This window comes from Trichoderma asperellum, chromosome 4 (assembly GCF_020647865.1).
Source record: "Trichoderma asperellum chromosome 4, complete sequence".
Classification (NCBI taxonomy): Eukaryota; Fungi; Ascomycota; class Sordariomycetes; order Hypocreales; family Hypocreaceae; genus Trichoderma; species Trichoderma asperellum.
In genome coordinates this window covers 2,222,399-2,244,476 of record NC_089418.1, presented here as the reverse complement: position 1 = coordinate 2,244,476, position 22,078 = coordinate 2,222,399, and the positions used below count along the sequence as shown (strand labels likewise).

At 51.4% G+C, this 22,078-nt stretch overlaps 8 protein-coding genes across 8 annotated transcripts; 7 read left to right on the top strand and 1 right to left on the bottom strand.

Annotated features, from left to right (window-relative positions):
* Positions 1-480: 480 nt before the first annotated feature.
* On the top strand, positions 481-1,038 carry TrAFT101_007154 (uncharacterized protein; the record flags this gene model as incomplete). Its single annotated transcript, XM_024907030.1, has 1 exon — positions 481-1,038. One exon carries the CDS (start codon positions 481-483, stop codon positions 1,036-1,038), a length of 558 nt encoding a protein of 185 aa, XP_024756667.1.
* A 584-nt stretch (positions 1,039-1,622) lies between these two features.
* On the top strand, positions 1,623-2,494 carry TrAFT101_007153 (uncharacterized protein). The gene is made up of 2 exons (XM_024908861.2): positions 1,623-1,951; positions 2,019-2,494. Exons 1-2 carry the CDS (start codon positions 1,813-1,815, stop codon positions 2,255-2,257), a joined length of 378 nt encoding a protein of 125 aa, XP_024756668.1. The 5' UTR covers positions 1,623-1,812; the 3' UTR covers positions 2,258-2,494.
* Positions 2,495-3,201: 707 nt separating this feature from the next.
* Positions 3,202-6,016, top strand: ATG22 (Autophagy protein 22). The gene is made up of 2 exons (XM_024901131.2): positions 3,202-3,863; positions 4,020-6,016. The coding sequence occupies exons 1-2, from the start codon at positions 3,590-3,592 to the stop codon at positions 5,678-5,680; spliced, it is 1,935 nt and encodes a 644-aa protein (XP_024756669.1). The 5' UTR covers positions 3,202-3,589; the 3' UTR covers positions 5,681-6,016.
* Positions 6,017-6,527: 511 nt separating this feature from the next.
* Positions 6,528-9,313, top strand: TrAFT101_007151 (uncharacterized protein). The gene is made up of 4 exons (XM_024901127.2): positions 6,528-7,467; positions 7,562-7,849; positions 7,903-8,033; positions 8,117-9,313. Exons 1-4 carry the CDS (start codon positions 7,119-7,121, stop codon positions 8,720-8,722), a joined length of 1,374 nt encoding a protein of 457 aa, XP_024756670.2. The 5' UTR covers positions 6,528-7,118; the 3' UTR covers positions 8,723-9,313.
* Positions 9,314-9,663: 350 nt separating this feature from the next.
* On the top strand, positions 9,664-11,391 carry CAP2 (F-actin-capping protein subunit beta). The gene is made up of 3 exons (XM_024906242.2): positions 9,664-9,789; positions 9,951-10,378; positions 10,451-11,391. Exons 1-3 carry the CDS (start codon positions 9,761-9,763, stop codon positions 10,843-10,845), a joined length of 852 nt encoding a protein of 283 aa, XP_024756671.1. The 5' UTR covers positions 9,664-9,760; the 3' UTR covers positions 10,846-11,391.
* A 4,633-nt stretch (positions 11,392-16,024) lies between these two features.
* Positions 16,025-18,894, top strand: TrAFT101_007150 (uncharacterized protein). The gene is made up of 3 exons (XM_024904462.2): positions 16,025-16,878; positions 16,983-17,283; positions 17,348-18,894. Exons 1-3 carry the CDS (start codon positions 16,674-16,676, stop codon positions 17,970-17,972), a joined length of 1,131 nt encoding a protein of 376 aa, XP_024756673.1. The 5' UTR covers positions 16,025-16,673; the 3' UTR covers positions 17,973-18,894.
* An 81-nt stretch (positions 18,895-18,975) lies between these two features.
* TrAFT101_007149 (uncharacterized protein) lies at positions 18,976-20,450 on the top strand. The gene is made up of 2 exons (XM_024908862.2): positions 18,976-19,260; positions 19,712-20,450. Exons 1-2 carry the CDS (start codon positions 19,207-19,209, stop codon positions 20,222-20,224), a joined length of 567 nt encoding a protein of 188 aa, XP_024756674.1. The 5' UTR covers positions 18,976-19,206; the 3' UTR covers positions 20,225-20,450.
* Positions 20,451-20,775: 325 nt separating this feature from the next.
* TrAFT101_007148 (uncharacterized protein) lies at positions 20,776-21,448 on the bottom strand (the record flags this gene model as incomplete). The annotated part of the gene is made up of 2 exons (XM_024907032.2): positions 20,776-21,201; positions 21,356-21,448. The coding sequence occupies 2 exons, from the start codon at positions 21,446-21,448 to the stop codon at positions 20,776-20,778; spliced, it is 519 nt and encodes a 172-aa protein (XP_024756675.1).
* Positions 21,449-22,078: the final 630 nt, after the last annotated feature.

The window sequence follows — 22,078 nt, the reverse complement described above, 5'->3', positions numbered from 1 at the left end:
TGACAGAGATAAAGTGTAGAGACGATATTGGTTCTGATACATGCATGCAGCAGCACTAACTCTTGGGTCAGATGTCACAACAGAATACGTGCTATTCTAAAGTGGACGATTACATCATTTGGGATGGCATCGTTTTATTGTAGTAGAAGTCCGAAATGGATGTCGTAGGTTAAGTAGTACCTATATAAGCCCATCAGTAGCAGGATCCATTTCTAGGACAAAACATGTAAGAATTCTACCGTATATTAAGGCATTCATGGTCATTTCAGTAGTCTTTCCAGTCATAAATCCTACAAAATTGAAGTTGGTGCAATACAATAGCGATCGAATCGCATAATACAAGGCGGCCATGTCTCTCTATCATGCAAGGGATACGGACGAATATGCATTTAAAGGGCACAGTCCCCATCTTCGGGGCGGCATGTTCGAATTTAAAACCAAATTCATAATTCCAACAAGCCAGAAGCAGCGACACAAAGTATGCATTTCTTTCAAGCAAGTACTATTCTAATACTCCTCGGTTTCCAGGCCGCCCACGCCACGTCTGCAGCCAACAGAACGTTAACTCTCTGGGCATGGGGTGACTGCAGCGGCAATGTTGCGTTTTGCCACGACATAGCCCCTGACACTTGCTGTCACGGCGAATACCTGATCGCTGGGTTTACTTGCGAGGATTGCGTCAAGGAAGACATAGTTGCTGGTCGCGAAGAGCAGGACGGGACGTGTGGGGGGGACTTCGTCACTGTGACAGGCTGGGTTTGCGCCAGGTCGAGGAAAAGGCTGTATGGGAGTAGCTGGCACCATGGCCCTGAAACGGAGGCTACGGCGAAGAAAACACCGGCTTGTACTCGGAGCGTGCGTGCCGACGTCATGAGAATCGGAGAGACGTGGTTTTACTTGGAGGACAACACGCCTGAGAATCATGTGAAGGCGCTTTGGGATATTTGGGGCCAGGAATCTTCAGTAGTGATACCCGACATATTGTTGCAGTACGAGGGAGAAGAGCCTCGGGGACGTGGCGTGGCTTCTGAGCTCTAGTTGCATTTCCTATGCTTGAGCATTATACGCCAACCTCTAAGATAGCTTCCCGTCGGGTAGTATGTATATCATGAAGGGATTGCAAAAACTTGGAGATTGCATTGAGATGTGCTGAGTGATCGCCCGTAGGTGTGCATTGGCAATTCCAACCTTACTTCTCGTGTTATAAAGGGACTTGAATGGTATTATACGGTACATGCCTACGAATCCGGGACAAGTGAATTACAGTGACAAGCAGGTGGGAGCTTCTGATAGTGGGTGCTCTTAGGTCATCGATAAGGAACCCTGTCGCTGGATGTCACCAAATTCAGGTACGTAAAACTGGCCAGCGCCCCGCTGCATCTCACTGGCTCCCGCGGGTGGTCTGCGATAAAGGTTATCTCTAGGAGGATAGACATGGGATGGATGGGATGGCCGCGGCTGAAAACCAACCATTGGGGGACTGATAACGGATTTACCTTGTGCGCATTCAGGCGTCTCATTCGTTGGTGCTAGTCGTCTGTCGCCTGAGTTTCCGCCACGAGCAGCCATGTGGCGCATCCGGCGCCTTGGCTCCCACGCGATTTTTGTCTTATCGCTCGGCATGTAAGTCGCGGCTTGTGATATAAGGACTGGCAGCGCCACTGGGCTTCCAAGCTCCAGTGGGTTGAAACGAAAGGATATCCTACTTCCATCACAAATAAGGCAATACAGCTGATCGCATTCAATTGAGCATACTGCAAGAATTTCTGATTACAGTCGATCATCCCGTACGTGCGTAAACTACGACTTCTCATGGCTGTTGAAGTATCCCACGGCCGCGGCGGGGCGGGCAATATTGACACCGACGATACGAAATACGTTGACGGCGAGGTCGTGCGATCTGGAGTCGAGGGCAGCCATGGCGACGGCGCTTTCAGCTCCGGTCGAGGAGGTATGTCTTTCATTGTCCATGTTGCATCATCAGAGCCTGGCCTCAGCTAAGGACTATGCAATCACAGGCGCCGGCAACATCTCCGACGTTGGAACTGCCGCAACTCTTCGCAAGGACGCAGATGCCATCCCGGAAGAGGCCTTTCGACCAAGCCAGGATACTCAGGGATTCCACACCGGCCGCGGTGGGGTGGGTAATGAGCACCACGTCAAAGACGAACATGCGGAAGCGAAGCCTCGCCCAGTTGCGCCCGTAGGCCTAGCGGACAAGCTGAAGACAAAGTTGTTTGGTGTGTTCAAACACTGAGCTCCTCGTGACAAGATAGAAAATTTGTTGAGGGTTTTGGAGGGCTGCTGTTTATTGGCCGAGTAATGGGGTGTAATGGTTGGAGAGCGTATGCTACCTATGATATCCTGCTTTGAGTTCCGACCTGCCTGGTTTAATAGCTGTCTGTACCAGAGGTGTATCGTCCTCGCAAGGCTGATGCCACTGGCGGGTGACATGCGAAGCAATAAGCGTAATAAAGTTTTTATGTCAGCTCGTGTCAAGTTTCTTATCACAATAGCGTGTAAAATCCTGCTCAATCAGTCATGCTCTCCGACTCCTCACATCACAGAAAGACGTTGGCTGTCTAGGTATGTATTATCTATGTAGCACCCAAAGCTCTCATCACGCCACAAAGCCCAGGCGGGCAAGATCGTCGCTGCGAACCCTGCCCATTGCAATTCCGCCTGGGGACCGCCCTGAAGTAGTAAGCTTGGTCTCATGGGCGCCAAACTCGGGAATAATAGGGCACTATTCCAGGGAAATAGACGGATTGCTTTGGTATTTGTGTTAGCAACTGGCAAATCCATTTGCAAGACAGCGTCTTCTTCGCCTCAGCTGACCTGCACAAAAAAGAGCGCGTCTCTCCGCTAGCTACCGAATAGCAGCTTAAACTGGGTCACTGACGCGAGAGCTCTCCACCCTGATCAGTGCTAAAGCTTAGCCGTCCTCAAAGCGATGGCAACTAAGTCCATATTTAGAAGTGTAGATGGTTAGAGCAGACGTTGCTGGGGTCGGTGAGTAGAGAATCCCAGCCACTAGGGCCACACTGGAGCGAATGGGCGATGTGACGCACTCAGCGAAGGCGCGATATGCAGAGGGGGGCTGTGATGAATGTTGCAGATGCGCATGGGACTATGGCAAGCGCATATTAAAGAGCTGCATCTCGCCGTCGGAAATAACAGGTGCCTGAAGAGAGATCCTTCAGCTAGAGCACGATCGCCTTGTTGAAGACGCCCGGCGAGTCAGGCTTTGCAGCGCACATCAACCACCAGCAGAGACAGCAGACACACAAACAAGGTTGGAAGATAAAGCTGGGCCGGAAGACGCCTAAGAATAAAAGGGACAAGCTCACACACAGCCCGCCCCCTTTGTCATACGTGCGATATACGAAATCTCACGTCCTGATGCGTCCCAGCGTCCTGTCAAACTCGGCCTCTCGCGAGTCCGCCATTCGCTGTTAGCAATTACTTAGCAGAACACAGCGCGGGGTGCATTAGCAAGATTAGGTACCGCTTCCGACTGGGTCAATCACGTGGGTCCAGTGGCTGATCAGCCTATTGACTAGCTGCCTGCGAGCCCGTGCCTGCTGCCATGCCGCCTCATCGTCCAGAGCTTCAGGGACGGCGGTTCTGGTCGGGACTCTCGATTCTGTCCAAGAGATCATACGCGACATCATCGTTCGAGGCCGACGACGAGCGGTCCGACAGCGACGAGGAGATGAGTTTCCGCGACAGCCTCGACGGCGACGTGCGCCCAGGCGTACCGGCTTACAAGGGCCATGACGCCAGACCGACTAGCAAGAAGGAGCTTTGGGGATGGTACATGTATGGCTTCGCGGCCGAGACCTATGTTATTTGCGGAATTGGTATGTTGAGGCTTGCTGTCCTATTATATTATCCTATTTATCACTCCGTTCTTGATTCTTATTACCATTCGTGCTCCTACCCAACTTCTCCTGGCATTGCTGTTGTTTGCCATCAGCTTTCCGCGCCCAACAAACCCGCGCTAACCGTGGCAACAGCGTCCTTCATCCCAATCCTCTTAGAGACGCTCGCTCGAGAAAATGGCGTTCTTCTTTCGAACCCAGACATGCCCTGCGGTTCCAGCGACAGCAAATCAGAGGATGATGGCCAGTGCATCGTATATGTATTGGGCATCCAGATCAACACGGCGAGCTTTGCCATGTATACCTTTTCCGTCAGTGTTTTGCTGCAGGCACTTCTCGTCGTTAGTATCAGCTGTGCTGCGGACCATGGCAACTACAGAAAGCGGCTTCTTCTCGGATTCGCCTGGCTCGGTGGGCTCTCGGTGATGGCATTCATCTTCATTAACAAGACTACGTACCTGCTCGGAGCCTTGCTAACGGTCATCTCGAATACTTCTTTTGGCGCGTCGTTTGTTCTTCTCAACTCATTCCTCCCTCTTATGGTCCGTAATCACCCTGAAGTAATGGGTGCGTACGCACAATCAGAGACGCCTATTCTCGCCGACCCAGCTCTAGAGTCAACTGATGACCTAGAAGAAGCCATGGTCAATTCCACCTCAGGCTTGCTACCTCCTGACGACCGGCCTCAAAGGTATGGACTGAAGCGGGTGCCCACTCATGAGGAAATTACTTCCAAAGAGCTTCAACTTTCTACGCGCATATCGTCCTTTGGTATTGGCATTGGCTACAGTGCCGCCTTATTTGTGCAGTGTGTCTCGATTGTCATCCTCTTGGCCATGAAAAACACGACATGGTCGCAGAGAGTGGTGCTCTGTATGGTTGGGACTTGGTGGTCTGTTTTTACTATCCCTTCTGCCATGTGGCTACGACCTAGGCCAGGCCCACCTCTTACGATACATGGGCAAAAGAACGGCCCCTCGTGGTGGACATACTTCAAGTACTCCTGGAAATCTCTATTTCGCACCATTCAGCTGGCGAGGCGGCTGTTGGATATCATGCTCTTCCTGGGAGGCTGGTTTCTTCTCTCAGATGCGATTGCCACCACGTCTTCCACTGCTGTTCTATTCGCCAAAACCCAGCTTCACATGAAGCCATGGGCCTTGGGCATGATCAATGTCATTTCCACCATGTCTGGAATCTTTGGTGCGTTTGGATGGTCGTGGATTTCTCGGGCATTCAACCTGAGGCCCCATCAGACGATCCTGGTCTGCATTGCACTCTTTGAGCTCATTCCAATCTACGGGTTGATGGGCTACCTCCCGTTCATTCAACGGTGGGGCGTCATGGGACTACAGCAGCCTTGGGAAATGTATCCTCTGGCAGCCGTATATGGTCTTGTCATGGGAGGCCTGAGCAGCTACTGTCGCTCCTTGTTTGGCGAATTAATCCCACCCGGATCTGAAGCCGCCTTTTACGCACTCTATGCAATCACCGATAAGGGCTCTAGCGTTTTCGGGCCTGCCATTGTTGGTGCCATCATCGACAAAACTGGAAGCATCAGGCCTGCGTTCTGGTTTCTTGGCGCACTGGTTGGATTTCCTGCTCCTCTTATCTGGCTCATCAACGTGGAGCGTGGTAAGACGGAGGGCGAGAAGCTCGCGGAGACCATCGAAGCCTTTGATGTAGAAGACCCTGAGAGAGAAGAGGGAGAGCAAGAGGACGAGGAAACAACTCGTGGCATGTTGGCAGACTATGAAGCCACAGAGGAGAATGGGGATACGACACACCGACGCTGAGATTGGGTATTCGCTTCATTTTTGCTATGATGGTTAGAGCGCTTTTCTTTTTGGCTATTTTTTGTTTGTTTGAGTTAATTAGGTCACTCTATTAATAACCTATGCATAGCGTAGGCGTTTTGGATGGTTGGTGAACTTTGGATATGCCGTAAAGAGTAGCACCTGTAATGTGAGGGCGCTTGAATCAGATGCTACTTGGCCATTATTTTATTCTTTCTCCGAAAGCCAAAACAGCGGTGACTAACTTGAAGCTTTGATTCGCTCGGGTTTGTTTCGTTTGCATGTGTTCAATGTTAAGAACGCACTACCGAATACCGCTGCGAGAAAGCACATATACCTACATGCTGCGTAGGCACCTCTCTCTATTACAGTCAAGTAGTGCTGCGAATGTCCTCTATACTGATGCCAATTAATGTGACGGCCCTGCTAACACGGCATTACTGCCGCTAGTGCTAAGGGCTCCATGCTTTAGACGTTCTCAATTGGGTAGGACGTGCAGATAATCTGCACCTGTCGCAGAACTAGGACGACACGTTACGGGCGCTTGGATGTGGGTGTTAGTGGCGGTTCATTTACAGCTACCATTGCTGCCAGCAATCCAAGCGCCTACTAAGGCAATTGGATCAGATTCCGTGATACTACAAAAGTGCAGCAGAGCACGCTAAGAGAGACGCAGCAACAGCAACAGCTACGGCTGTGGGGGGTCCCTTTTGCTCGAGATGCTTGGCCTGCATCGCCGAAGTGGGTAACGGTGCGTGACGATGTGCTCGGTGACAGTTAGCGCCTACTAGGTAGGCAGATGCAAGCATCAGCCTCTTTTTTTTTTACCGTGTTGGTTGGGCGTTGTCGTAATTCCTCTTTTTGTTTAGCTGAAGTTGTTGGATCTAGCAGAGGACGGCCCGAAGGAGAGAAACTTGTTTTTTCTTCAGTAGTCTCTCTTTTCTCCTTTTTTTCTTTCATTTTCATTCTCCCCTCTAGTTTGTGCAGGGGACTCGCTGCAGATTGTTGTCCAAGACTGTTATCAAACAGAACCCACTTCGGCACTACGGCCGCCCAGAGAAAAAAATTAGAACAATTGCGCCGCCCTTGTCTCTCTTCTCACCCCGGACCGCGGTGGCTTGACGCCCACCGACCGACCACTCAGCTCCAGAGCCCAGCTGTCTTAAAAACAAGCTGCATATTACATAGCAGCTGATCCTACCCCAACCTAAGTCGCTATCGATTTGCCAGGGCTGGGCGGGCGCTTGTGTGTTTACATCTGATACACCGAACCGACGCAAACCATCCCGTTCCATCGCTCGGTGCCCTCCGCATCGCCACAGGCAGCACGTCCGGCAACAGTCTCGTTGCGCCCTGAGCCCTCGCTGCGAGCTGCCGCCACCGCCCGAAATTCCTCTCGACGCGCGACGCCCCCCCAGCCATTGCGCGAACTCGCCGCATGCGCGCTGCCCAAGGATCCGCGATGAGTTCCAAGCCTCGGAAGCGCTCTCGCCCTGCGCCGGACGACGCTGTGCCCGACGGCAGCGTCCCGGACGAGAATCGTGCGGATTGCCCATTCACCATAAACGTTGTCTCGGAACCAGAGCGCAGCGAGAAAGATGGCGGGCCCAAGTCCAAGAAGCGGAAACAGGACAAGCCGGCGGAAGACTCCAACAAAAAAGTCCTGACGCAGAACGCCGTGTTCCACCCCGAGGGCAAGTTCAAGTCAGGCCAGTCGATGAAGCTTGTCTACAACGTAGATCCGCGGAAGCAATGGCTGGACATGACACGCTACAACAGCTTTGTCCGTGAGTATATCCCGTCCTTTGCATGAATGCCAATACCCCGACCCCGAGCGGGGAAAATGAGCCAGCACATCTAACCAAGCCTGAACTCGTGCAGTCAACGGCGTCAAATACTACACCGAGGACTTTGTTTACGTGGCGAACGAGGCGACCATGGAACGACAGAACTCTCTGCCCGCCGGTGCTAGCAAGGTTGCCAAGAAGGCCGACTACTGGGTGGCGCGGATACTGGAGGTGCGAGCCTCGGACGAACATCACGTATATGCCCGCGTCTATTGGATGTATTGGCCCGAAGAGCTGCCCCTCGGAACGCTGGATGGCAAGAAGCAAATTTCTGGACGCCAGCCATACCACGGACAGCATGAGCTGATCGCGTCCAACCACAGTAAGCATCTCGAAATCACCGCTGCGCATGCATCATTTCTAACGCCAAAGTAGTGGACATTATCAACGTTGTCAGTGTCGTCATGGGCGTCAATGTCAAGCAATGGATTGAATCAAACGATGACGATATACAAGAGTCTCTCTATTGGAGACAGGCGTTTAACTGCAGGACGTCAGAGTTATCGGTATGTAAAATTTACAACAACTGAGCGCTGTTTTGCACTTTTCAGACGTGATTAAGCTGATGGTTTATATTTCTGTCGATCAGTCTGTTGCTCTTGTCTGCCATTGCAGGACTCCTGCCAATCCCGACAAAACCCTGGTGGGTTGCTCAAACAAGACCTGCGAAGAGTGGCTGCATATCGAATGCCTACTCGACGATGTCCTCACCCGAGTGTACGATCGATTAGGGACGGACACACCCCACAAGCCCGAAAAGCCTGTTATCAAACAGGAGGCAAAGGACGATGTTATAAAAGAGAAGCCGAAAGAAGGGACCAACGGGGATTTGCCTTACCGTTTATTGAGCCCAGACGAGGGAGAGGACAGGAAATCGCCAATTGTCGCCAACAGCGAAGTAAAAGACCAAGTGCTGGTGAAGCAACGAGATGATGAATCATCCAAAGCCACAGAAACACCAACACCTGCGCCGCAAAATTCCTCAGATAAATCCTCGAAATTTGGCTTAGCGAAGCGAGGAAGACGCAAGAAGTCATCAAAGAAGCCCTGGGAAGGCCTCTTTGAAGCTACTCTCAAGATGAACGAGGGCCCTACGGTCTGGGAGATAACAGATCTAAGAGAGGGCATTGAGGGAGGAGAGAAGAAGTGGACTGAGCAGGCATATTGCCTGGTGTGCAGCACTGTCATTGAGTGAGGTGGTGAAGTTTCTATCAATTTGCAGGAGTATGTACCTGCAGCAACCTCGAAGACGAGATAATGCTTTACGCCAATATTCCCCTTTCTGGAAAGACAGCAGCAGCGAGGATTTCCTCAGTTTTTACAGGTATAGCTTTTTGTCATAAGCAAGTATCCTTTATCAACATAATACGGAAAGAAAACAAAAAAAAAAAAACATCGAACACCAAAAAAAAAAAAAGAGACGCCCGGAAATGGCACCTATTTCTGGCGACACGACACCGCAGCAGGGGAAGATGAAGGGCTGATGGCGGGGCGTTTTGGCGATTTTACGGTATGGGCTGGGGTTAAATGGTCAGGGGGCATAGCAAGGCGGCTCTCCGATTGTCTGTTCTCTATTACTCATAGAGGCCTGGAAAAGGCGAGTTGTTACTTGAGAATTCTTGTATTTTTGTTCTTGGATTTTTCTTTTTCTTGTCCTTTACTCGAGCTGCTTATAGCTGAAGATGGAGGAAGCTTTGAGTTTTGGCTATTCACTTTTTCATATTTCTTATTTTGCCCTGGATAAGTAGATGGCGGACAAATTGGATGTTGAATTAAACAAAACAACGAGAAACCTCCTTTTGAATGGTGAATATCTGACCAGATTTTATCTGTCTGCTTATATCCGATGAAAAGCATATAAATGACTGCACTTTGTCGAGAAAGAGACAATTAAGAACTTGATGCTCTATGAGCTGTGGAAATGAGGAATATTTAAGGCTCTAGAGCTGCAATTACTCTAGCACCGCACAGCTAGGAAGCTCCGGCGAGAGAGCATGGCAAACAGCACTGCCCAGAGCTGCCCGCCCATCTGGTGGGGTTGGCAGGTGATAGCTGCCCGCTACGAGGCACCGGCTCCTTAGAGGCCCGTTGCTGGTGACGTGACCCCTGGCGACCCGACAACTCCAAACCCCGCGACCGAAGAACATCTCGGGCTTCCTTTGCCAGACCTCACCTCGAAACGATCGAATTGCCAGCTTGGAATTGACTTCTAGTGCAATAGATCCGCGTAACAATGGCTGCAGATCCCTTTGACTCGGCGCTGTGAGCCCTCTCCCCTCTCCTCTTCCCCTCTTTCTTTGCCTATGCTGCTGCTACCCACCTTGTCGTCTCTCTCCTTTATTTTCTTTGGCGCCAATGTCTTTTACTTGACTCTACTTCTCCTTGGCTTTTACTGGTACTAACCGATCGAATCTTTTACACAGTGACCTCCTCCGCCGCCTAAACCCCAAACACACAAGCGAGCACCTCAACGCAATCATCTCCCTCGCCCCTGACCTGACCGAAGACCTCCTCTCGTCCGTCGACCAGCCCCTCACCGTCAAGCGGTGTAGGCAAACCGGCCGCGACTATCTCCTCTGCGACTACAACCGCGACGGCGACAGCTACCGCTCCCCATGGAGCAACCAGTTTGACCCGCCGCTGGACGAGGGCGGCGTCGGCGGCGTCGGCCCTGGAAGCAACGACGGTGCTGGCGAGGGGGCCATTCCGAACGAGAGGGTGCGGAAGATGGAGATTAAAGCCAACGAGGCGTTTGACATTTACAGAGAACTGTACTATGAGGGAGGAGTGAGCAGTGTCTATCTGTGGAACTTGGATGACGGCTTTGCTGGCGTTGTATTGGTGAAGAAGTGTACGTTGGCCGAGACACGCTCTCTCTCTCTTTCTCTCCTGATATGCAATACTAACAAAGGTAAACTTATAGCTGCCACCCCAGGCACAAACACCGAAGGCGTCTGGGACTCTATCCACGTCTTCGAAGCCATTGAGCGCGGCCGCACGACGCACTACAAGCTCACCTCGACCGTCATCCTCTCGCTCTCCACAAACGTCGAGGGCACCGTCGGCGACATGGACCTCAGCGGCAACATGACCCGCCAGGTCGAGCAGGATCTTCCCGTCGAGAACGACGACAGCCACATCGCAAACGTCGGCCGCCTGGTCGAGGATATGGAGCTCAAGATGCGCAACCTGCTGCAGGATGTGTACTTTGGCAAGGCAAAGGACGTGGTGGGCGACCTGCGGAGCGTAGGCAGCTTGAGCGATGGGGCGAAGGAGCGGGAGACGCAGCGGGAGCTTATTGGCAGCATGAAGCGATGATGATGTAGCAACATTGTTTGTGTTTCTTTCGCAATTTGTTTTTTTTTCTTGTTCCCCTCTCTTGAATGGCATATGATTTGAAAATTGTTTTTTGACAATTTTATGAAAGAAGATGAAGCGCCTGATACATGAATGCTAGATATCAATGTCTGCCAGAATTCTCTCCCATTAGAAAAAGAAGAAGCTTGAGACTTTCTAGCTCTAGAAGAAGAGGTTTGTGAATGGCGTCCCTCTGTCCTAGTGTGGTTTGAGAGGAGCGGATGTTGCATGACTACTTTATGTCACACAAGCACGAAAGCAAAATAGGGCAAAAATTATGTGTGCAAAACTCCATCGCTAGTATCTGCGACATGCTATGGTATTCAAGCCACTTGGTTTCACAAGATGAACACGCTACTTCCATCTCTACTGAGACGGACGGATGTTTCAATCTGCTCTTGATCATCTCTTATTGCTGTAAATCGTTCACGAGCCTTCTGTGCCGACCCAAGGGCATTTGGCCATGTTAAAAACAAACACCAAGGTCAATAATAGTTTGATTAGGCAAAATAGAAAAAACAACAGTTTGTTTCTGTTTTCGGCCGCTATGTTCAAGAGCTCAAGTTGAGCCAATTGTTTTAGAGATGTTCGATAGAGTAGTGCATTGCAGCACTCATTGGCTCTCAGAACAGCCACACTCAATTTATGTCATCGCTTCTTCATACTTTCAATTAATGAAACAAAGCCAAATATATCAATTCATAGTCAATGTCTCGCTTCTGACGGAAGAAAAATGAGAGACCAGACAATGCCTTGGAACGAACAATCACAACCCCCCTAACCCCAGAGGAGATATAATTAAACATAAGACAGACTGTGGGGTATGGCACAAAGAGCTCAGCTTCCTAACCGTCGGTAGCATGTCCGGAAGAGGCACAAAGCTACGGAGAAATGGCCAGGCGGCTGGATGACTTGCATTCAAAAACAGATACTAGTAGCAATAAGAAAAGACCGGCACAGTTGCATGACTTGGCCACCCCTTGCAGGACCGGGGTTGGCACGAGTAACCGCATTGTATCCCGCTGAGTACGACTTCGTGGTACAGTAGCAATATAACCAGCAAGGCCTGCCACCATTCCAGGAGATAGCGGCAGCGGCGGCGATTAATAGGACTTATGGCCGATCTGTAGTAATCTGCCTGATCAAAAGATGTCCATTCGTAGCAGCAGCAGCAGCAGCAGCAGTACTTCGTATGAGTAGCACAGCATATCACCCTGGAGAACCGACACCACCGCTTGGTTTTGATCTCTCTCCTGACCCATGTCGTTGGGGGCTGAGCACCCCTCCCCGGGCAACCCACGAGAACTGAAAGAGAAAAAAGACCAAAATTTGAGGCATGACGGAGTGCAATCTATCTCCAACCATCTCCAACACATAGGCACTACCAAGCTTAATCTCGATCCAGGCATCGATGAGGGAACTGGTGGCATTGCTGGATAAGCACACACTCCTTTCGACGTTTCAGCTCACGGAGAAAAGGGTAATATGCGATATGCAACAGACCTGGAATAATATATACTGTAGCCAGAGTACACAAATGTTTGCCGTGTGCACATGAGAAAGCACCCCCCTCGTTCATCGTCCACTTCCCTAAAGGACCTAATGGATGCCTTGAAGAAGTCCCATGACGATGGTAGATTGGGTGCTGCAGCGTGGCGGATCCTCGCGATCCTACCCTTCCTTTCTGCAGTATTCGCGAGACACTAAGGACCTTGCTGCTCCAAGATGGAACAGAATCACACCGTAACTGTGCTGCGGCTGATAGTTAGCGTGCAGCTTTGATTAAGCGCACCCTTGACAGCGTGCCAAAGGTATTCCACACGTCCAGGGATGGTGGCGATCTGTCTTGCCAGGGCTGCGATTATAATCCGTCTTCTTCCTAGTCCTATTCGCGCCTTGTATCACTCGCAGGAATATTGATACACAGCATTGATATCTTACTACCATTTAGGCCTAGTAGGTGAATTGCTAGGTTGTAGCAGGAATAGATTTACTTGGTAGGTAGGTGGCATCTGAGCTGCCAGTAGCCTCGGCAGCTCCAAAATCGCGACTTGCGCAAGCTCATACCTCTCCATCCTTTTTCTTTAGAATTGCGGATGAAGCCGAGCAGAAAAGGCGGCCAAAAGCAAGACCATTTCATGTGTGGCGTTCCTATCCATGACTCGTCGCCGAAATCTTTGAACTCCTCGGAGGGAGAAGATGGGCAGACAATAGACTACATACTACTGTAGCCGGCCAGACCATGAAAGTGCGGTGGAGTTGAGCAGCCCGCAATTGGAGACAAGCCAACACACACATCCACTGTGCTTCTCGGATTGCTCGTACGCCACCTCTTCAAGATTTGTCTGTCGAGACTGAGGATGAGATATCCCTGTTAGCTGATTGGTCGTAGGCGCATCTTTTGTACTCGAAGCATCCTGTCCCTACATGCAGGCATGCAGATAATACAGCGTACAGACACTACTAGATATAATATTAGCATGTTAACGTACCACTGCATCTGTTGCCCTCACCCTCCCTTCAGGCATCTCTGGGATCAAGGTAGACAAAGTCGAAAGACGAGCAATGGGTCTTCCTGCTTGGAAGCAATTGTGTGCGAATAAGGACGTACCCCCCCCCCCCCCCCCATCGCCTGCACTCGCTCGGCGTGGCACAGCGAAGAAATATAGTAGGTCAGCCCCCAAGGCAAGGGAGGGCTGCCTCCTGCATGTGGCAGCCAAGGGAGACTTCAAAACATGTCTTGACTCCGTAAAATCCCACGACACGCACAAACAAAGTCATTGTGTGGGGCTTTCGTTTTTCGTTTCCTCCCTGCACTCGTAAAGCCGGCTAGCCGAGTGATATCACTAGACGTAGTCGCTTGCTTGCCTGCCGACTGAGATAGCTTAAAATACTACTATTAGTAGTATTCTTCAAGACCGCAGCAGAGGCAGAGGCGCCCGTATGTTCGCGCCGGATGGCTGGCTACAGGTGCATGCACATACGTTTCGGCGGCTGCACGATTCCTGCAGCTGGACTGGGGCGTGCTGTCGGCATGGGAAAAGAAAAAAGACGCCGGGCCACTTTCATGCCGGTGCGACAAAATGCGGTCTGTTTCGTTTGCCTCGAGCGCCGAGTCATTGGCTGAGCTGCGTTGTCTTCTAGAACGACGCTTGGAAGACAGCGAACCCCGCACCCCACGTCGCCAATGCTGCGTGTGTTGGACAGGTGAGGGCGAGGGAGAGATGCAGTAGACGCCAGGTACAAGTACACAAGTATCGACGCCAAAAGCTGATCTCGGCTTCAGTCTCGGTCTCCAGATCGCAAACCCTGGGCCCGTAATAGGAGGTCGAGTCAAGTCGCTTTGGTGGGCTCTTGTACAAGCACTAGGCAAGTAGGCTGATGCCACCACACTTGTGCGTGTCAGTGTTAATTGGCGGCCACCGCAGAGGGAGCAAGCAAAACGTTTGCGCCTTTGGGCTGCTATACCCGCCATCGTCGCCGCTGGTCCCCGTTCGGAGCGGTTCGTCCCACCTGAGGGTTGCACATGGCGCAACGAGTCCCACTGCTAGCCTGTCACAAGGGCAGCGGCCAAAGCGACTGCTGGACCGTAGTGGCGCCACTCAGCGATTCCGGTCGGGCGGCGGCATCGGGTCGGGTCGCTGAATGAGTGTAGAAAATGGGTAAAAAGGGGGCAAAGAAGGCAACGAAAAGTGACGGGCGTGCTGCTGTTGCCGCTGTTGCTGCTGTTGCTGCTGCTATCATCAGCCCAGCTGTTGAAAACAAGTGGCTTGTGCGGAAGCAGAGGTTGAGCCATGATTGGGTACCTGAGGCATGCTCAATTGTCCTTCCTTGTCCTCGGAATTTCAGCGAGGGCAGACGATAGGGGAGCCAGGCTCCATGCTCCATGCTCAAAGGCGCTATGGCGGCTGCTAGACAGGTACCTGCCCACTGCTAGACAGTGCTAGCAGCAGCGGTTGTAGTGGCAGTGCCTTCCTGCTGCATAATCCTTGGGTCCTAGGAATTGTCTACTAACCTACCGTACCTACTAATAACTGCTTGCTGCTAATGACAACAGCCGTCAATGATACAAGTACATACATGCACATGCTGCTAGGGCTGCTAAGCTGAAGGGGGAAAAGGTGAGACGCCATATGCATTGCGGTGAACCAGGGTCTGGCCTGACTGACCTCCCATCTGGGATCCCACAAAGAACAGGAAGCAGAGGAAGAAGCAGACGACACCTCATCGTGCGTGGCACCAGCCAGAGTCGAGAGATTCTCTGACTGCTGGGCAAATAACATCAGGCCGCTTAGCCCGCTAGCTACTGGTGGGGATGTATACAGGGATGCTGAGACCTGGCAGCGGTTAGCCGCCTCCAAATACTAGGTAGGTCCAAGTTACACGTCCGTCCTCGCACAACAGAGCCCTTGGACTGGGACAATTTCGCTCGCCGTTGCCGCTGTCAGGCAGTCAGTCGGTGTGTTTGCTAATGCCTTATGCAAGTCCCATCGTCGTGAGAGCCTCTGAGTGGCTCTCGTATCAGTCCCGACGGGTCGGAAGGATGGGCGGCCACAGCTCACCATCACCATCATCGTCATCATCATCATCATCATCATCACCATCACCACTGCAGTGTGTAGAGCCAGAATCAGCACCAGCACCAGCTTCAGCCTGCTGTTGGCCAAGACCAGGCTGGAAAGGTGTGTGTCCAGTCACAGCCCATGCGTGCCTGGATGTGCCTGGCGCTGGAGCTGAAGCTGAAGCAAAGCACGTAATGACCGTCGTCCAACACGCATACTAGGTATTACTAGGTAGGTAGTAGGTATTTAACTCCCTCGTCGTCGTACAGTAAAAGTAACCAGACGCTGTGCTCGTCCCTGGACAAGAGTGGTGGCCTCAAGAAAGATGACGGCCTGCATCGCTAACAAACAGCTTCGGCTAGCTCCCTGTGCCCGTGCTTGTAATAACTCACATCTTCCCCATACTGTACTATGCGATTCTCGCCGGCGTCCGCATGGAGTAGCACTGCTCCGTGCTTTTTTACAAAGCAAGGGAGAAAATGAAACCTGCCGCATGGTACATGGCATGGACAAGGCCCAGCGGTGCATGTTAGTGGGGGGGCTTTGGTTTTTTTGGGCACGGAGTAATCTGCACTTTTACGTGTATGGACGGGTGCATGCACACCTGATTGCTTTTCTTCACGGCGCGGCGGTAAATAAAAAAGACTGGACTCCAGACAAGCAGCCCCTCGCTCGCTCGATTCGTTGCCTTGCCTTGCCTTGCCTTGCCTCGCCTTAGTCGACCGTTACCCACCCATCCCTCCGTCTCAGGCACCTGGACTGGCTGCTGGTCTCACCACCCGCGAGATACAAAAGCTTGCCTGTTTTCTCCTCTGCCTTCGCTTCGGCTTCCGCGTCGGCTTCCTGGCACAGTGCGCCTGTATCTGCTCTCTGCCTCGTCCTTTTTTCCTTCGGCAGTTGCGTGGGCGATCGAGCACCCTGTACCGAGACGACAACACCGCAGCTACCTACGCAAGGCAGCAGCCCGTCGACCTCCCTCTTCTCCTCGTCTCCTCTCCATCCCATCCCGACGCAGCACACTTGCTACGCGAGCGAACGCCAGAGCAAGCACCGCCCGACGTTTAATCATCTCCTTGCCCGATACGATAAAAAATACAGAGAGCTCAGGGGAGGTTTAGACAGCCAGCCGCTGACTCGAATCCGTGGCCCGCAACTGTGCACTTGGACGACGGTTCTTGATACCACACAGTCTTGCGCTTTCTCGACCACCACAGCAGAAGCTTCAAAATGGCTGAAGAGAAGCCATCCGTCCTCATTATTGGAGGCTTGGGCTATATCGGCCGCTTCCTCGCCCAATACATTCACCAGAACAACCTTGCGTCCGAGGTGCGACTTGTTGACAAGGTGCTGCCCCAGCTTGCCTGGCTGGCACCTGAATTCTCCGAGGCTTGCTCCCAGAGCAAGTTTATGCAAGCTGATGCCAGCAAACCAGGTAAATGGCCCTCTTCCCAACTAAGTCCCTCAATTCGTTTAGCCAATGCAAATTGTCCGCGAGTGACCACCCCTGGCTAACCATGCGTGTGCTGCTTTGAACAGAGGCTCTAGTGAAAGTATTTGACCGACCCGACGGCAAGCAATGGGACTATGTCTTCAACTGCGGTGGCGAGACGAGATATTCTCAGGAAGATGAGATTTACAAGCTGAGATCTTTGGAGCTCTCCATTGCTGTCGGAAAGGAGGCCGCCAAGAGGAAAGTGAAGGCCTTTATTGAGCTGAGCACAGGCATGGTGTACAAGCCTGACTCGTCGCCGAGCAAAGAGGGAGATAAATTGAAGCCGTGGAGCAAGATTGCCGTTTTCAAATTGCAGGCAGAGGAAGAGCTCGCCAAGATTGAAGGGTAGGTCAAGCAAAAGAAGCTTTTCAACTTTTCGGCTTTTCTCTTACTAATGTCACATTTACAGGCTTAACCTTGCGATTGTCCGCCTAGCTCATGTATACGGCCCGTATGCGTCTCAGTGGGTTGCAACAGCCCTATGCATGGCCCGAGTTTACCAGCATATCGAAGGAGAAATGAAGTGGCTGTGGACCAAAGACCTGCGGACTAACACGGCGCACATCCACGATGTAACGCGAGCCCTTTGGGACACTGCCGTTTGGTACGATGCTGGCAAGGCCAACTGGAAAGAGGCCGAGATGGGCAAAGTGCCGATATTCAACGTGGTGGACAAGGGCACCACCACGCAGGGAACCATGGCTGAAATAATTGGCGAAATTTTCAAAATCGAAACGGGATTCCAGGGAACGCTGATCAGCAGTTTTGCGAAACTGAACCTGGAAAGCGTGGTGGATGATGTCAATGACGAAGTCCTCGGCCCTTGGGCTGATCTCTTGGCCGATGCTGGCATTACACGGCCTGGCCCCCTGACGCCCTTCATGGAGAAGGAGCTTCTCAAAGACACAGACCTCAGCATGGATGGCAGCCGGCTAGAAACTGTTGTGGGCTTTAAATACGAGAAACCTGCCGTCACGAAGGAGCTGATTGAGGAAGTTATCGAGAGCTACAAGAAGATGAAGTGGTGGCCATGAGGGCAAGAACAAGCAAAACACCACGCAACAAACGAGTGTGAGAAGCCAGAATTATAGCCACTTCAACACTGAGCTCCTATTGCTTTCGCAGGTACGCATATTTGAGAAAAAGCAAGCGGCTGATTGATGCCTACGCAGACCTTGTGGTTGAACAGCTTATGGGCGAGCATGAATGACCCTCGGAATTTACAAAAGCCATGTGTGACGGTCTTGTATTCATAGCGATAATGACTTGAAGATTTAGAGCGAGCCAGAAAGGGAGTTCGTTAATGTACCATTAAGATATCCACAGGGTTCCGAGAGAGCAGCATGATATCCGTCTGGGAGCTGAGGTCAACGACAGATGCTGGGCTTGTTCTTTTGTATTACATTTTATTTTCTTCTTCTTCTTCTTCTTTTCTTTTACTTTTTATGTCTTTGTTTGTTTCTGGTTCCGGCTTTCTAAAGACGTGAAAGACTGGTAGAACGAAGCTGTTGGAATACGGGTAATGGTTGTTTCTATGGTTGGTGCCTACAGCATCTACTTACCTAGTTATAGCACCTACATGGAGATGGATTATTCTTTACTTTCTCTCTAGAAAATACTATTCGGTGAATTGCCTTGCGGGAATATGCATGACTTCTGTTTAGCCCATCTCTGCTGTATATAGCTCTCTCTAGTCTACCTATAAGCTAGCTTAGGACAGACACTCTGGATGTGAACAAGGCGCTGCTGGTGTCTTGGCGCGGCACCTACGCCGAAAGCAGTAGGTGACGGTCTCAATTAGGACGAATTACAAAGGAGGCAGCCAAAGGATCCAAATAATGATCTACTATACGTGATTGCAGTTAGCAGTGGTGGACAGGAACTCCCTTGTCGTTTCGAGCATGTTCCTATTAGGTACCTGCGCTGCTACTGGCAGTACATCGCTGTGTGTGGGGGAGATTTGGCGGGGCGCTGCAGCGTGCATGTGCTTGCCTGCCATTTCCTAGCAGGACTAGTACGAACGCCTCGGGTCAATGATGACCTGCGCTGCTTTTTGCTGCGCCAACAGCACAAACAAGCTTCATGTGATAGTTCCACCTGTTGCAGCACGTAATGCGCACGCCGGGCGTTCTATAAGTACTCTGCCTCTTTTGAAGATTACTCTCCATCCTTCCATCTACTTTCTCTTTATCTGAGCATCGCGCCTCCTTCTCTCCCTCTTTCGCTCATTAATCAAGCCTGAGATATTCATCTGTCCCAATCGCAACCATGGCTGCTCCATCAAGCAAGACCGCCAAGAACCTCACTGGCAAATGGACTATGGTAAGAAGCACTCCATACAACCTCACAAACCAACCATCCCCTCTAAATCCTTTCCCTGCTCGTCCCATCTTAATTTCTCGTGTTTCCCCCTGCTTTGCTACGCCCGCTTCAAGAGGGAACTGCTGCCCCTCCCCCACTACAAGCTGCTGCTCTTCGTCGCCTTGTTCAAGCTGCGCCAATCGCGCTTCCTGACGGCGAGGCCAAGTGCTGCTGTTTTGGCAGACGAGGGAGCTTAACGAGCGACGAAGAGCGATGAAAAAAAAGAGGAATACATATGATTCTTGAGAGCGATGCGAGCTGTGCGACGAGAGAGAAGCTATGGCCTCCGTGTCATCCGGGACATAGCATCATCTCGAGTCGCACTCCCACAAAATGACATCAGCACACAGAAAAGCGCAAAAGAGAGCATCTCCACTAACAAAGGCGCCGGCGCGGCATTAAACACAATTAGAACAAGACCCTCTCTGACTCCTCAGAGCCGGTGCTTGCCCTCCAGGGCATCGGCTACCTGGTCCGCAAGGGAATCGGTCTCGCCACCATCACCATCCAGGTAGAGCAGTACGAGGGCCCTCCCAGCCCGCCCAGCACGGCAGCCGACGTCGTCGTCCACATCGACATCACGCAGTCCGCATCGGGCCTGTCCAGCACACAGGAGAACCGGTGCTTCGACGACCTTGAGCGCGAGCACACCGACTGGCTGTTCGGCACCGTCAAGGGCCGCAGCCGCTGGGCCAAGCTGGACGAGATCACCGACGAGTACCTCAAGAAGGGCTGGGAGATTGAGGGCGACGGCCAGTTTATTGTAAACTCCGCTAAGAATGAGGAGAAGGGCTGGACTGCCCAGCAGGTCTGGGGCTTCCAGGTCATTGACGGCGAGCGTAGGTACTGCCGGAATATCGTCGTGACCAAGGGAAAAGAGCGGGCTCAGATCCGACTTGTTTACGACTACAACGGTGAAGAGTAAGAAGGGGAAAGGGGACAAATCTGACCAAAGTGGCAGGATATAGGTTGAGAGAACGAAAGTATCCGACTAGGATTATGAGTTGACTTGTTGTTCTTATTTGATATCGTATGATACAAAAGAGCTAGATGGCATGAGAAAGTGTGGCGGTAGACCATAGTTGAAGCCTAAGAAAGCTTTCGTTTTAGTTATTTCAGGATAAATCTATAACTTAAAGCATATACATCCATGATGACTTCTTTACTTAGAGACATGATATATTGCGATTCTGATGTTGAACCCCATATCAAGAGCCCGTTCACATCTCAAGCTCTCTCTCATAGCGTAAGAATCTCCTTCACGCATTTCCTACTCCGTAAAGTAGAATAAACAAGAAATAGAATTTCCAACGCATGTTGAATAAAGGCCCATTATGTTCAAAACGCCGTCTACCTAAAGACGACGCTTTCGCATTCTCGTTAACCGTTGGATTGGCGGTTTTGCTCGAATTTCTCATTTTCCATCGTAATTGCTAGCTCTAATACCTACCCCAAGAAGAGTGAAATAAGAACGCTTTAAGCAGGTCGTCTCTTGACAAACTCTTCCAAATCCTGCACCGTCGCTACGCCCAGCACAAATCTCCGGTTCTCGTCCGTGACGACAGCAAACTCCTCCTTCCAGGGACCCCCAGATACGTTTCCTCGGAAGAAAGCCTCGAGATCCTCCAGCGGGGTCTGCAGCGTGATGACCTGGTACTTGCGACCCTTGCGCTTGAATCTCGTCATGGCGGCTGAAACGGGGTCGCTGGGCTTGACGCGGCCGGCTTCCAGGAGGGACTGCAGGTGGGGGATGGAGATGTAGCCGAGGAGGGCGCGGGTTTCTGAGTCGACGATGGTGAGGTGTGTGTATTCGCGCTCGAAGGCGGAGAGCATTGCGATGTTGATGGCGTCGGAGGGGTTGAGGGAGAGGGCGGCGGGAGGGTCGAGATCTTCGACGGTGGCCTGCAGAGAGAGAGAGATTGTCAGTGGAAATCTGATTATCCAATCGACGAGGCATTGTGCAGTCTCAATGATATGAGGGAGGATCCCGGCGTGTGTTCTGGGAGAGTCTTTTGCCGAATGCGACAACGTGATGCTTTTGATATTCAAAACTTACGCCTCGATATCTTGAAGACCAGGCCGTGGAAAAAGGCTGCGTTGTCGTCGCCGGCCCGGCTTGAGCAGGCTGCTGTGTTAATGTGGTAGCCATGGCTGAAGTCTGTTTTGGTTCTTTATCGTGCTCCGTTGAAAACCGCACGGGTTGGTTGTTGAGGTCGTTTCTTGCGTTGTGACTGTTGTTTGACTCTTTGGCAGAATGGCAAATATGATGGGGCCGATTGAGCCACCGACCGCGGGGAGTGTGTGATTAGCTCAGCATCAGGCGGGGCCGTATAAAGATGGTTGAAACCTGTGATACATGTGATTGTGTCTTAGACGTCATCGCTCCAAGCGGTATCTTGTATTAGACAGAGAATAAGAAAAAATAAATGTCCAGAATAAGATATACAAATTCTTTGAAATTCACCACATGATTGTAATTTTAATTCGTTCTATCAGCCCCTATACTCGCGTGTCTCGGTGCCAATCAGCATTAGTTGCTGTCACTGCTACCGCTAACTCATGCTTCGATAAGGGAGCTTCTTTTAAGTTCGAATTGCCCCCGCAGTGACTCTCCGGCAGTGGAGCAATGCTTAAAGCGGTTTCGTGCTGCCGCCCGATCGATTTGAATCGGGTTCCATGGATGAGACACAATTGATGCGATCGTCCAGTAGAACGTACAGAGAGTAGTATTTCGCTATACATTGGCTGCGGTACGGTAAATTGCATATTACTGCGGCGG